The sequence below is a fragment of the Symphalangus syndactylus genome, chromosome 23 (genome assembly GCF_028878055.3).
Source record: "Symphalangus syndactylus isolate Jambi chromosome 23, NHGRI_mSymSyn1-v2.1_pri, whole genome shotgun sequence".
Classification (NCBI taxonomy): domain Eukaryota; kingdom Metazoa; phylum Chordata; class Mammalia; order Primates; family Hylobatidae; genus Symphalangus; species Symphalangus syndactylus.
The window spans coordinates 59,779,591-59,795,293 of NC_072445.2; the positions used below are offsets into that span (position 1 = coordinate 59,779,591).

The 15,703-nt window shown below is 44.8% G+C and overlaps 1 protein-coding gene and 1 long non-coding RNA gene across 6 annotated transcripts in view; one reads left to right on the forward strand and one right to left on the reverse strand.

Moving 5' to 3' along the window:
- The window catches only part of NEDD9 (neural precursor cell expressed, developmentally down-regulated 9), a 196,649-nt gene that overhangs the window by 176,782 nt on the left and 4,164 nt on the right, over positions 1-15,703 (forward strand). For all 5 annotated transcript variants that reach the window (XM_063632391.1, XM_055262762.2, XM_063632392.1 and 2 more), the window contains 4 exons: positions 9,492-9,593; positions 10,737-10,838; positions 11,988-13,229; positions 14,905-14,994. In XM_063632391.1, coding sequence (XP_063488461.1) covers positions 9,492-9,593; positions 10,737-10,838; positions 11,988-13,229; positions 14,905-14,994 — 1,536 coding nt within the window. The remainder of the gene's footprint in view (positions 1-9,491; positions 9,594-10,736; positions 10,839-11,987; positions 13,230-14,904; positions 14,995-15,703) is intronic.
- Positions 1-15,703, reverse strand: part of LOC129472851 (uncharacterized) — a 146,773-nt gene that overhangs the window by 115,745 nt on the left and 15,325 nt on the right. The gene's annotated exons all lie outside the window — the stretch shown is intronic.

The following is a 15,703-nucleotide window of genomic DNA, read 5'->3' on the forward strand; positions in this document are numbered from 1 at the left end:
CCTGCAGAGCTGGCACCGAGTTCTGCCTCGTGAGTGGTTTGCCCCATCAGCCACTGCATCCTTTCTTCCAACTAAACCTGAGCATTCTCCTCTTAAGGAAGAAATGATACCAATCGATATTTGGGTCCCAAAATGCTCATCTCTCACCTCCTCTCCATAGTCCCATTCCCCTTAGGGCAGTCTGTGGGCATCTCTCTAAAATCCATTTCCCAATCTAGATGTAGTGCTCAGAGTCCTGTTGAATTTATTTGGACATCAAAAGAGCCAAAATACTTGTGCTTTTTTACAGTTTTCATTCAAAGAACATTTCAGTCCATGAGACAGAAAGAAAATGGCTTTGCTGTATCCAACTTGTCACAGGCTTGTATTTGGCATTGTTCTGAGAAAGACCTCAACCACTTGTGAAACCCAGACGTCATTTCCCGTCGTGTTCTTTCATGTTAAATGCTTCTAGCTGCTCGCTGGTGCTTGGTCACTCTATAACTAAATATTGCTTTAGCACTTGCCACACAAAGAGCTTCCTGAAAGCAGCAGGGGAGACATGCTAGGGGCTTAACAATGAGGGCACTGTTTCCATTGAGCGGGTCTGCTGCCCAATGCTGTGTCAAATGAAACTGACCCAGGAGCACCATTGCTCCACTTCTGAGCTTCCAGTTGTGACTTTTTCCTCACTGGGGAAAGAAGCTGGCTGTGATTTACATGTGGCTAGCAAAAGGCTTAGTTCTGGCATAAAATCAGGCATCAGAAGAACTTTGAAAGAAAGTAAATCACCTCCCCAAAATACATGGGGAAAAAACTTCATGAGCACTGAGAAGCATTTGGAAGAGTTAACCTTGGGCATGGCTTACGAGGGTGTATTTTTAAGGCCAGACTCAGTTTTCATTATATTGTTGCTATGCAAGTAAATAAATGAGCTCACTGCTACACCCAAGCTGGGCAGAGCAAATTTACAGAGAATTAATAAATCCAGGGTAGGCAACATGTGGCTTTTCTTTTGGTCATAGAAAAGCAACTAGTCCTCTTGGATTTTAAACAGGCAAACCTCTGTAGCTTTGCAGTTTCTGAAAATGGGATCCCAGTTCTAACGGGCAGGCACTGATAATGGTAATGTTTCTTTTCCTAGGGTTTTCTTTAAAGGGAAGGGATCAAATAGTTCATTTAAGACAAAGAGGTTATTATAAAGTCTAATAAATACTGTGGTAGCTCTGTTAATGCTTTTCAAGGGCATTTAAGTGAAAGAAGTCCTTTCCAACAGGCAGTTTTGGAAAGCTAAACACTCTTGTTAATTCATGAAACACAAAGAGAGATAATACAAATAAATCAGGGGCTGGGGAGGAATTAGAGATAGACAGGAAGCAGTCAAATTTTATGTCCCACATATGCCAAGAAAAGTGCAAATACGTGGCTGTTAATCAGTAAAACATACTTTTAAATTCAGAGAATTGTAGGTACTATGAATGGTGAGGTTATAAATCCGTAATCATTACGGCACAAGGACACTTTTTAACTTCTCATCAATTACCCATTGTTATTTCCTGAGCACCTCCTGGGTTACCTAGCTCCTGACTAGGCCTTAGGGAAGGACACAAGAAGCTGATCCACACATTACTGCTCTAGTAAATTCATGGGTAAACTCCACTCGTCAATAATCAAGGCATTATCTCTATATTGGAGGCAAAGGATTGCACAATTCAGGCTATTTGTAACGTTGCTTTGGATTGTAGAGACTTAGAGGAATCATGGGACATAGAATCTAGAACAGGTCTGTGTCACACCATTCTCTTCGAAGAAAACCTTTCAGGTAATATTTCTTATTATTTTTTAAAATCTTGTTAAAATGACAAAATATATATTATTTTAATTTTTAAAATTTTGATGCATACAAAGATAGACACAGATAGATAGATAATGTAGAAGTATAAATAATAATAAGTCACTAGAGCATGACTAACTAGTGAAGTTACCCAGTCTCTTCTCCATCCCATCTCTCTGTCTCTCATCCACTCTACCCAACTCTTCCTATCAAAGAGTAGGATTTTTCTGCTTCATTTTTTTACTGCTTTGTTCTTACTTAGGGTTGCTGGAAGCACATGGAAGGAGGGAAGTAGCCAAAACAAGACAGTGTTGGGAGGGGAGAGATGAGAAGTCATGATAAGCAGGTGGGTGGGTGACCCACAGGGCTGGCATCAGAAGGAAACATAGCAAAACATGGTGGTTATGAGGATTGCTGTGGGGAGAGGGATTGGCCTTTGTGAGTGGCCGCCGTCTGCTCCCTTCCAGCTTCCCTTAGTGCTCCGTTGAGCTAGCAGCATGCAGCTGAGAAGTTGAAGCTCTGACCACATGGCCTCTGCTGCCACTGCTCTGCCCCTATCCCAGGCACCTAGCCAGCTCTGCATTAAGGAGGTGAAGTGGATGCCCAAGGAAAGAAGTGCCCCCAAGGAGACTTGCTGAGACCTTGAACAAGTGACACAATGTGAGCACAACTTGTCTTGACAGAAAATGCTTTGTTTCTAGGCATTCCAGAGAGATGGGCAAGTGTCCTATTTCTTGGTGAGAGCCTCTAAACAAACCCAGCTTGTGAACCTCCACTGAAAAGATCTCATCTAATGAGCATTTTAATAAAGTGTCCTGAGTTTGGAGCCTTGCCATCTTTCTCTTGGATAAATATCTTTATCTCCTAGACTTGGAAAAACACATTTTCTCCTGGGGTTTCCCATTGGTGTGTCTTGAGCTGCTCTGGTGATAACCATAATAATGCCAATACTGATATGAACAGCAGAAAACAGAAACCCCAAGAACTCTACAGATGATCATCAAGGGCCACTGTCTCTTACCGTCTGCTGCTTTGGTTTGAAATTCTCACTGCATCTTAGATCTCATTATGAGCATTATACATTCCTGAAGATTAATTTCTTTCTATCTGACTTAAATTTAGGAATGATTAAATCTTGATTTCTCCCATGATTTGATCCTAAAACATTCTGAAAGGAAACAGCCTTGAGATCTGTGATTACTAAGACATACATAACATTCTTAGCACATTAGAAAGCAAGAATTGACTGTTGCTTGTCTTGTTCCTGTTGTCTTGTCCCCTGAATTCCTGTTTATCTTTGATTGTATGTGGGACACTGTATTTTAATACATTTGTAGAAATACTGTGAAGCCTATAAAGATGTTCTCTGCCTCCAGAGAGAATTTTGTTTCCTTCTGCCAGCCTCGTAGGCAAGCATACACCAGATTCCATGCTTTGAGACGTTCTGGCAACCCTGATGTCTTCAGCCTGTGCAAGGGTGGGTTTACTTCCAGTTAATCCTTATTTTGGATACAGTCCTTAGGGTTCCAACCCAAAGTCGGAGGTGGTTTGGGGTCCCTACCTTGGTGAGCCCTATAGTCCAATGTTCCCCCTTACCCAAATAAGCTGTAGAAAACCCAGCACAGCCTCCCAGGCACCTGTTTCAGATCAGCAAAAAATAGCAAATGCCCCCCAAGGAAAAGCAATCTCACCTCTATTAATTCTTCTCCCAAAGTTTGACCTAGTAATTCTTTATTATCCTTTAACTCTTGACACTATTAAGAAGATCTTTTCTAGCTTTTCTTCATTTTTTTAAGTTGTCTTCAGCAAGGTGGTTAATCTCAATTACCTAGTCCGTGATTTCTCGAAGTCAAAGTCGAAAGGTAAAATCTATATAGCCTAGGTGACAATTACAATAACAATAACAACAGCTAAGGCTTATTATGGCTTTATGCCAGGTACTTTATGCACTTGATCTCATTTAATATTCATATAGCCTATGAGGGAAGTATAATTTCTATTTTACTTATGAGAAAACAGGCTTAGAATGGAACCTTGGTTCTCATAGCTTGTGAGTGGTAGAACCAGGATTTAGATCCAGCTCTGCCTGAGTCCAGCTTCTGTTTGTTAATTACTTCCCTCTTCAGACCTAATTCTTCCAATAAGCAACAGAAAAAGACCCAGTGGGGCCATGGCCTCTGGTACACAGCTTCTCATGAACGAGCCTATCACACATCCCCAGAGCTAAAGCAAGCGTATGTTCCTTCTGATATATTCCTAAAGAGCAGGGTTTGTTTTGGTTTCCCTTTTCCAAAACACTCTCCCACATGTTTCTGGCTTGTGGTTAAGAAGAACCCAGGTGTTCATGTCACATACGAGCTCAACTGGGGAAAAGGAAAACATCCAGCAGCTCTCCTTGCCCTCCAATAGTGGCTTCACCCAACTTGGGGTGCATTCTTCTACGGTTTCTGATTTCTCAACTCCACCTAACATTCCCTTGCCTTCTCGGCTCCCTCTCTTGCCCAACACTACTATGCATGGCTGATAGGGCACCGTTCTGCCCCATATCCCATGGGTTCTACTTAATCCAGAGCTGGCTTACCCGGAAACCAAGCTTATTCTATACTGGCAGACCTCATGCCATCTTGCTTAATAGCCTTCAGTTTTCTTTTAGTTGATTAATGTATCACTCAATAGATTTATGCAAGACCTACTGTGCTAGGCACTGTACTAGGCCCTGTGGTTTATATATAAACGAAGAGGGAATGATCTTTGACTTTAAAATGCTGGAAGAAGAGATGAGATGCATCAAGACCATCAAACCACAAGTGGTAAGTGCCGTTAGAGATGTGTGGATCACCAGCTCAGGGAGTTCCGAGGACAGAGACATGTCTGTTTGGGAAGGGCTTGGTGGGGGAAAGGCATTCAGCCTGGCCTTGAAAATCAGTTAAAGTTTGAATATGGGGAAAGAAAGAAGAGCATCTCAGACAAGGACACGGCATGGATGAAGGCACAGAGGTGTGGGCGTGCAGGGCATCTGTGGAAATGGACAGCTCAGTTCTCGCCGAGGGAGGGAGTTGGTGCAGAGCCTGGGGGCCCTGCCTTCAGAAGATTTCCAAGAGGAAGGAGGGCAAAAATACACAGATGAAGGCAAAGACTGGCAGCCCGGAGGCCAAACACGTGTTTAGTTTGGCCAAGACACTGTTTTTAAAATTTAAGCCAATTTTGAAAACCAGGTTTCACATAAAATTCCAAACATCTGGCTTCTGAAAATGTGAAAGATCTGGCAACACAGGGCGCAATGTCTTCTCCCTTTCGGTAGGAGGAGTTCTGTCTCCCCGGCACCAAAGCCTGGCTTGTTTCTTCCCTACACCCTACATGCTCGGTCCTCGAGCATCTGAGTATAGGACCCTTGCTCTGCTATAGGTACCAGCTCAGGGAACACAGATGCAGAAACATCAGAAAGAATCCCAAGGGCCTCTCATCCAACTTGCTGACTGTCATCATTTTGGTTCTCAGACCTCCCTATCTCTCTCTCTCTGCTACCTAAACACAGACCCTCTTCTTTAAAATTTCAGCATACATGGCTTTCAAAATTATGAGGCACGAAAGTGTCAAAAGCATCTCCAAAAACTCATGCCGCCAGGATCTGAGACTCAAAACAGTGTGGATCAAACACCATCAAAGTGTGGGGTGGGGCAATTTGAGTTTGTTTTCTTGCTTTCATGTAAGCAGATTAGAGAACTAACATAATGCCAGTCTTTGGGCTTTTGATCCTATCCTGCAGGGACCCAGACTTGGAGATGTATTAAATGGATTCTTCCTTTTCGAAATGTCTGCAATCTGCCCTTCTCGGCTTCGTAGCTCTTCTCAAAGTCTCTGTCTTGGACCCTCCCATCAGTTACTGAGAATGGTATACTAACATCTGAGAAAGGTTGGATTCCTCCTAGGGACAGAAAATCCATATATGGAAAGTGCAAATCCTGTACCGGGTAATCACGAAAGCAGTTGCAGTAGCATTGGGTCATAGAGCCCCAAGAGACCTCACAATTCAGCCCCCTTCCTGGCAACACTAATGAATTAAGAGGTCAGTTTGGTAATTCCAAAGGCTAAGCCTTTGTAACTATAAATAAATACATAGAATGAAAGGAATGTAGAAAAAAAAAAAAGCAAACAGGGGGAAAGGAAATGAAAAACCTGACTTGATTTCATTGAGAAAATTAGTTTAAAAATGTCCTTTGTGTAGCAATTCGTTTAATGCCTCACCGAACAAATGCCTAGGAGAATTCTTCAAAACCTGCGGTCCCCTTAACCAGACCTTGGTGTGCATCTTCGGCTTAAGTTTAGCAGTTCTGGGAGGTGGAATGAGGAGAGATCGTAGGAAGGTTTTTGTGTACTTAATATCAAGCAGCAAGAAAAAGCCTTAATGAACCACAAAACTGGAGACTTTGTAAGGTACAGCTCAGTCAGCACTTTTACTCCAAGGAGAGAACACACAATTGGAATGAAAGTGACCCAAGCAACAGGTCGAGGCAGAGAATGTCCAAAAGTAGAAGACTTCCAGCTCCCTGATCTTCCATACGTCACAATGCGGATTGCTGCACTGGACTTGGCATTTAAATGGGACCAGCATTTTTCATCCTGGTCTTATTTAAATGCCATTTACGGACCAACGTGAATTAGATGGTAACATCAGGAAGGCTGGAATAGGTGGCGGGGGGCGGGGGGGTGCTGTATTTGGTTGGCTTTTTCCCCCTGTGGTTTTCACCATCTGTTTCTTTGAATGCATAAACAAGGAAAATGACTGGTTTGGAATGCAGAGTTTTAGAAAACCAGATGACCACAGGCATCCTCTAAATGAGAGAGAGAAAGCAAGTTGGGGTTCTGTGACATTTGTCAGGAAGTGAAATGTTAAATACCAGGAAGCATTAGCGCTCTCTGCCAGGGAAGATCCACAAAGGCAAGGAAACGCTTTGGCAGTGACCCTGCCTTCCTTTTCTGAGGTCGTGCTATGTGTTTATATGTCACCTAGTGCTATTTTCAGACACCAACGCCACCCACTCTAGCTCCCAGCCCCCTTCTGTTTTTTGTTTGTTTGGTTTTGTTTTGTTTTGAGACGGAGTCTATCTCTGTCGCCCAGGCTGGAGTGCAGTGGAACAATCTCGGCTCACTGCAAGCTCCTCCTCCCAGGTTCACGCCATTCTCCTGCCTCAGCCTCCCAAGTAGCTGGCACTAGAGGCGCCCCCCACCACCCCCGGCTAATTTTGTGTATTTTTAGTAGAGATGGGGTTTCACCGTGTTAGCTAGGATGGTCTCGATCTCCTGACCTCGTGATCGGCGCGCCTTGGCCTCCCAAAGTGCTGGGATTACAGGCGTGAGCCACCGTGCCCAGCCTGTTTGTTTGTTTGTTGAGACGGAGTTTCACTCTTTTTGCCCAGGCTGGAGTGCAGTGGCGAGATCTCAGCTCACTGCAACCTCCGCCTCTCAGATTCAACTGATTCTCCTGCTTCAGCCTCCTGAGTAGCTGGGATTACAGGCACATGCCACCACGCCCGACTAATTTTATATTTTTAGTAAAGACAGAGTTTCACCATGTTGGCCAGGCTGGTCTCGAACTCCTGACATTAGGTGGTTCTCCCGCCTTGGCCTCCCAAAGTGCTGGGATTACAAGCATGAGCCACTGCACCCGACATGCCCCCTTCTGTTTTTTAAACGAAAGATGAACAGTTAAGCTGGACTTAGCTTTCGTTTTCCATTAGCATTATTGCTAAGTTGGCAACCTTGGATAAAATCCACTCTTGGAAACTTTTAAGCTGAACAAAAGCTGCACTATGAGCAGGTGCTATGATAAAGCCAAGACAGCACTCTATGTAGAGGGGCTGATGAAATAGACTAAGGGGAGATCTTCATTTCTCTCCTGGACAATAGTGAGTAAAAAAAAAATCATATAAGAGCATTAGGAACACAGAGCATTTTTCTTTAGCAAAGCGCATCCTGCTTTAAAAAGGAAGGTTTGCTATGCACAATACAGTGGCCACTCTATAAAGTGGTTCCGTATGCTCCATGCCAACAGACCTCAAAGCAATAGGTTCCTTTTTTAAACCCAAGACAGTGGAGAGACTTGATGGAAATTTTGAGTCCATACTAATCTCTTTTACTTCATTGCAAGAAATAATCAGTTGTAAGCACTAGGGATTTAATGCCATATTGAACTCAGGCATTTTGAGAGCCCCTGGGGAGAAGGGCATTGGTGCATTTGGCTGAGTTCCACCCATTTCAGCATAAGACGGACGTGCAGCATTTTTCACATAGTTTTGTAGGCAGCCTGACGCCAGAGTTTTCACTTCAGAGGAAGGATAAAAGTTGACGGTTTCTTAGGGAACAACCAACTCTTCCTAATTTGCAATGTCTGTTCTCCTCAAACATGTCGTGGGCAATGCTTGAGATGGGCATTCAATGACTCAAAGGGTGGGGGTTAGGCAGAAACAAGACCCTGGGCATTTAGAAGCCCTTGGAGGATTACATATATTTCAAAATGAGTTAAGTTCAAATAATTTTTTGCTGGTGCTTAGCACACCAGTGAAGTATGTAGATATGAAAACAGGAGGCTGTTAGGTAAGATTCATTTTATTGGCACTGATTCCAGATGCCAGCATCGTGATGAACGCTATTTGACTTCTGATATCCCTTGACGTAGATACTGTTGGGGATGTTTTCTTTCCTGGTGGAAATGGGAAAATGATTAGAGGCCAGAGGTCAGGAGACCTGAACTCTGTTCCTGGTACCTCCCTGGCTCAGTATTTTGTTTGTTTGATAAGTTAGATTGAAAGCTCCCAGAGGTTTCTAAGGATAGCACAGTTTGAGCATTGGCTTTGTAAAAGTACTCTGGTGACCCATGGAATTAGTTATAATTCATCATAATAATGTCCAATGAAGAGGCATACTGAGGAAGGCATGAAAGGAATTTTAAGTGGCTGAACTCTATTTGCATTATTCATTTTACAAATCGTTTCAGAGCCTTAAAGCAAATTTCAGTATGTGGTACTTTAGATGCAAAATGCTCCTCTAGGACTATCGTAAGTTACATACAGGTATCCCTTAAAGTACATTTTAGAAATATGCTTACAGTGCATCAACTCTATCTGATGAACTCTGAGATGATCACAAGGAAGAGATATTTTAGGGATTTTTTTTTCTCATTGGGATTCAATGGGATTTAAGTTTACTAACCTGGGCCAGATGCAGTGGCTCACACCTGTAATCCCTGCACTTTAGGAGGCCGAGACAGGTGGATGACCTGAGATCAGGAGTTCGAGACCAGCCTGGCCAACATGATGAAACCCTGTCTCTACTAAAAATACAAAAAATTAGCTGGGCGTGGTGGCATGCACCTGTAATCTCAACTACTCAGGAGGCTGAGGCAGGAAAATCACTTGAACCTGCGAGGCGGAGGTTGCTGTGAGCTGAGATCGTGCCACTGCACTCCAGCCTGGGGAGCAAGAGCAAAACTCCATCTCAAAAAAAAAAAAATGTTTACTAACCTGGTGTCTACTTGCCTGCTTCCTGTCATGCCTTCTTTCTTCAGTTTCTTTCTATCTTTTTATGAGGGAGAGTTGAGGGATGAGTGCTTGGGTAGGAGGCAAGGAGATTCAAGGACTCAGGCTTGGAAATTTACACCTCTGTGCCTTCTCTCCCACAGGTGATAACCCCCGTGAGGACAGGCCATGGCTACGTATACGAGTACCCGTCCAGATACCAAAAGGACGTCTATGATATCCCTCCTTCTCAGACCACTCAAGGGGTGCGTACGAGAACATGGTCACAAGAGGAGAAGCGCGTCTAAGGGTAGTGTTCCTTCAGGGCTGTAGAGAAAAGGGAGTTCACAAATTATGTATTAATATATGTCATATGAAGCTTTATTTAGGTTGTCTACCCAGTAGCCACTTTAGCCAATGTTATTTAAATTATGTTTTCTGGATTTGCTTTATCAGGAAATCCTAGTATTTCACCCAAGAAAGCTTATATTCTTCTACAATTTTGCTTCAGAAAGTAGATTTTTCTTTTTTCTTTTTTTTGTTAGACAGAATCTCACTTTGTTGCCCAGGCTGGAGTGCAGTGGCTCTATCTCAGCTCACTGCAACCTCCACCTCCCAGGCTCAAGCAACTCTCCTGCCCCTGCCTCAGCTTCCCAAGTAGCTGGGACTACAGGCACACACACCACCATACCTGACTAATTTTTGTATTTTTGTAGAGACAGGGTTTTGCCATGTTGGCCAGGCTGGTTTTGAACTCCTGACCGCAAGTAGTCTGCCCACCTCGGCCTTCAAAAGTGCTGGGATTACAGGTGTGAGCCACCGTGCCCAGCTGGAAAGTAGAAAATTTAAACTACACTTTAAAGTACAGACAGCGTAGATATTTCACATAAGATCGTCTTTTTTTTTTTTTTTTTTTTTTTTTTGAGACATAGTCTTGTTCTGTTACCAGGCTGGGAGTGCAGTGGCACAATCTCAGCTCACTGCAACCTCTGCCTCCCGAGTTCAGGCGATTCTCCTGTCTCAGCCTCCCAAGTATCTGGAACTACAGGTGGGCACCACCACACCCAGCTAATTTTTGTATTTTTAGTAGAGATAGGGTTTTACCATGTTGGCCAGGATGGTCTCGATTTCTTGACCTCGTGATCTACCCACCTCAGCCTCCCAAAGTGCGGGGATTACAGGCGTGAGCCACTGTGCCTGGCCAAAATCATTTTTATATTCAATGTAAGTTAAAAACCATAGAATGTATAAAGAAAAAAAGGCAATAAATCTGTTATAACATGGAGCACTGCCAAAGATCAAGCTTGTACATAACCTGGTAAATAAATCCATAATTAAGTGCTTAGGAGCATAAAAAATGACAAATATAAGACATTTCCATTCTGGGTAACTCATAGGTTTCTCTTCAGGTATACGACATCCCTCCCTCATCAGCGAAAGGCCCTGTGTTTTCAGTTCCAGTGGGAGAGATAAAACCTCAAGGGGTGTACGACATCCCGCCTACAAAAGGGGTGAGTGAGTGACTACAAAGCAGCAAAAAGGAGTGTGAACGTGTGTGTGTGTCTGTGTGTCAGGGGGTGCAGGGTTGGGAGGGTGGGTAAGTAGTTTACTGGAATAAAACAAGAAAGGCAAACCGAAAAGGGGAAAATGTAGTCTTGGTGAGAGTAAAGGAAGGAAGCAAAAAAGGAAAGGCACTAATTAAAGATAGCTCTAGAGATTTCATATTGAAGAGCCCCAACTAAAAAACACTGGGAGGCCAATAAGGATAACCCTTTGGCAGGGAAGATAATTAGTTCAGTCTGGCAAGTACTAATATATATTTTAGTGGGTTTGTTTTGTTTTGTTACGTTTTGTTTGAGACAGGGTCTCGCTCTGTCACCCAGGCTGGAGTGCAGTGGCGCAATCACAGCTCATTGCAGCCTTGACTTCCCAGGCTCAAGCAATCCTCCCACCTCAGGCTCCCAAGTAGCTGGGACCACAGGTGCACGCCACCATAACTGGATACATTTTATTTTTTGTAGAGACGGCATCTCCCTGTGTTGCCCAGGCTTGTTTTGAACACATGGGCTTAAGTGATCCTACTACCTTGGCCTCCCAAAGTGCTGGGATTACAGGCGTGAGCCGCGCCTGGCCTGTAGAGGGTTTGACAGTTTTCTCAGTTTGTATGTTTGAGTGAACTCGTTTGACTCACTCTGTTACCCTCTGGGGTATGCCTGCACAGGAAGCACGGTAATCCCTACTCTACATACAAGGGGACTGTGTTTCAGATGCCTATGCAGCTCATTCAGCATCACACAGCTGGTATGATAACCGAAGAGCCCGGGGGGAGACCTCTGGTCTTACTCTGCCTCTCAGCACAGATCAGCAGAGAAAGGATACACCCAGGAGGTGGTCAGAAACACAGGACTGGAACACAGGGGTGAGCAATTTAGCCAGGAGGATTCCACATACGAGTCTGCACCAAGAACGTGGGGCTGGACACACTTGTCAAAGGACAAGGGAAGTGACAGCAGAATAGCGGGGAACCTTGGAAGTGCCTAACATTGGGGGCAGGGGAGGGCGACCGAAAAAGTGCCAGCAAATAGGACTGAGCACATGGGACCACATGTTCCCATGAACCAACTCAATAAACAGCGTTTCACTTTCTACTTGCTTTTCAGGTATATGCCATTCCGCCCTCTGCTTGCCGGGATGAAGCAGGGCTTAGGGAAAAAGACTATGACTTCCCCCCTCCCATGAGACAAGCTGGAAGGCCGGACCTCAGACCTGAGGGGGTTTATGACATTCCCCCAACCAGCACCAAGTCAGCAGGGAAGGACCTTCATGTAAAATACAACTGTGACATTCCAGGAGCTGCAGAACCGGTGGCTCGAAGGCACCAGAGCCTGTCCCCGAATCACCCACCCCCGCAACGGGGACAGTCAGTGGGCTCTCAGAACGACGCATATGATGTCCCCCGAGGCGTTCAGTTTCTTGAGCCACCAGCAGAAACCAGTGAGAAAGCAAACCCCCAAGAAAGGGATGGTGTTTATGATGTCCCCCTGCATAACCCGCCGGATGCTAAAGGCTCTCGGGACTTGGTGGATGGGATCAACCGACTGTCCTTCTCCAGTACGGGCAGCACCCGGAGTAACATGTCCACGTCTTCCACCTCCTCCAAGGAGTCCTCACTGTCAGCCTCCCCAGCTCAGGACAAAAGCCTCTTACTGGATCCAGACACAGCTATTGAGAGGCTTCAGCGGCTCCAGCAGGCCCTGGAGATGGGTGTCTCCAGCCTAATGGCACTGGTCACCACCGACTGGCGGTGTTACGGATATATGGAAAGACACATAAATGAGATACGCACGGCAGTGGACAAGGTGGAGCTGTTGCTGAAGGAGTACCTCCACTTCGTCAAGGGAGCTGTTGCAAATGCTGCCTGTCTCCCGGAACTCGTCCTCCACAACAAGATGAAGCGGGAGCTGCAACGAGTCGAAGACTCCCACCAGATACTGAGTCAGACCAGCCACGACTTAAATGAGTGCAGCTGGTCCCTGAATATCTTGGCCATCAACAAGCCCCAGAACAAGTGTGATGATCTGGACCGGTTTGTGATGGTGGCAAAGACGGTGCCCGATGATGCCAAGCAGCTCACCACAACCATCAACACCAACGCAGAGGCCCTCTTCAGACCGGGCCCTGGCAGCTTGCATCTGAAGAACGGGCCGGAGAGCATCATGAACTCAACAGAGTACCCACACGGTGGTTCCCAGGGGCAGCTGCTGCATCCTGGGGACCACAAGGCCCAGGCCCACAACAAGGCACTGCCCCCAGGCCTGAGCAAGGAGCAGGTCCCTGACTGTAGCAGCAGTGATGGTTCTGAGAGGAGCTGGATGGATGACTACGATTATGTCCACCTACAGGTAAAACAGCCGAACTCATAAAACACCTACATTCACTCACACGCAGGGAGCCTGAGACAGATGCCTATAAGGATATCAGGTTGGACTGCCAAAGGAGAGAACATAATTAATGTTAATCCACATGGTTCCCAAATTGGAGACAGTGTTGTAGAGTAGCAAGAACGCTGGGCTGAGAGGCCTGAGTACTCACTCAGCTCTAGCCCTTTCTCTGACATTTACTGTGTGACCAGCTTATTCAACCTCCTTGGGCCTTAATTTCCTCATCTGCAAAATGAATGGCATAAGGGGTTGGATTAGATCCCGTTGATATACCGCAGGTAAGAGGAGACTCACCAAGTAGGATAATAGGCCCTCTAATAATAATACCAGCTCCACTTCTACTTGTGTTTTAGGTATAGTTCCATATAATATTCTATTTGAAAAAAAAGTTTTCATCATTAAGAAAAAGAATAGACGACCTTTGCACCAGAGAATTTCTAAGGCCCCTGCTAGCCCTACTCTGTGTGTGTGTGTGTGTGTGTGTGTGTGTGTAATTGCTTTAAAACTTAGCCCCATCTCAGACTTACCTAGAGGACCACTGGGCATTAGCTAGTTATCCTAGGAGCTTAATCTGTGTATGGGACATTGGACAGTCACAGTTGGCCTCCTACAATTGGGAATTCTACCAAGCTCCGAATTGACCTGGGATTCCGACAGCTTTCCCTTCCACTTTGAGGGATTAAAACATTCTACTGGCTGGGCACAGTGGCTCACGCCTGTAATCCCAGCACTTTGGGAGGCTGAGGCAGGTGGATCACAAGGTCAGGAGTTCAAGACCAGCCTGGCCAATATGGTGAAACCCCATCTCTACTAAAAATACAAAACTTAGCCAGGCATGGTGGTGCACACCTGTAGTCCCAGCTACTTGGGAGGCTGAGGCAGAAGAATCGCTTGAACCTGGGAGGCGGAGGTTGCAGTGAGCTAAGACCGTGCCACTGTACTCCAGCCTGGGCAACAGAGCGAGACTCTGTCTCAGAAAAAAAAAAAAAAAAAAAAAAAAATCTACCAAGATCCATTATTTAGGACTAGGCTTACTATCTTATTCTGCCATTCTCTTAATTTGACTGAGAGTCACAGATTATACTGAGAACTACGTAAGTATTAAGCCAAATTCCCTCGAGTGCAAGAAAGTGTGGCAAGGAGAACTGAGCCTCACCTGGTGCTAAGGAAGGGAGTGGAGAGAGGATGGAGGCATTGGACGTTCATCTTACTGGTTGTCTGACTCTGCACAGTGGGAAATACTGTCTTGGAGCAGAAATCTGTAGATGATTTGAGGGAACTAGATATGAGAGGTGGACCACATTTAGACCTGCATTTGGGGGTTTACAGGTTCACATATACTCTGAGAAAAGAACCCAGAGACTATAAAAAGAACATTTATATATGAGATTTGAAGGGAATCATGAGTAGCTCTCCAAAAATTTTAAGGTGCCCCAGAAAGCCGGCACCCTATATGGCAATGGGATTTATTTTTCTGCTACCCCTGTCGTCTAGGGTTCACAGTGCCTCACTGGGCATTTGAGATGTTGCCAAGGCAGTGGAAAATAAAGAGCATTTACTCATCTGTCAATGAAATTGTTAGCATAAGTGAATCACAGTGATGACATAATATGTTCTTTATGTTGAAAATTAACAGGGTAAGGAGGAGTTTGAGAGACAACAGAAAGAGCTATTGGAAAAAGAGAATATCATGAAACAGAACAAGATGCAGCTGGAACATCATCAGGTAAGTTCAATCAGAGCAAAAACTGCTTGGCATTGGAAAGATTTCCCACCTAGTACTAAGGAAAGGTATCACTTCAAGAGATTATGATTTTGATTCTTCAGCTAACTGGCAGGAATCAGCTCCAAAGCATGGAATGGGGTTTAAAAGCAAAGAGGTTTATGACCTTGCTAGTTCATCTGGGTGTACCTGAGTTCCATCTAAAGGCAATTTTTTTAAAGGCTAAACCTGCATATCTAACATATGAGGACTATTTGGGTTAAGGCATTTGGTCTCAAGAAACAAGACCCATTCAAGCTAGCCTAAGCAAGCAGGTTTATAGTAAAGCCATAGTAGGGGAATTCAGTAACAGAAAATGAAGATATAGCCAGGTCTGGTGAGAACTAGAACTGTAAATTATCTCTCCTTGTACTTCCTTTGCTTCTTTCTATCAATCTACTTCACTCTCCCCTATTTTCTGGTTTTCTCTAATTATCTACTCATTTGGCTCCCCTGTAACTTTGCAGAACCCATAAATGGCCACTCAGAACTTCTATAGATGGCTTCTCGTCTCGGCTTCCTCTTCCGATGGTTAGCTCCCTTCTCTTGTTCATCAGATTCCCAAAAAGGCTGATGGGGCCATTTCTCTCTCTCTCTCTCTCTGTCTCTACCTCTCTATTTGTCTCTCTCTCGCCAGCAACACAAGCCTATGGTTTGGCTAGCCTTGGTCCAG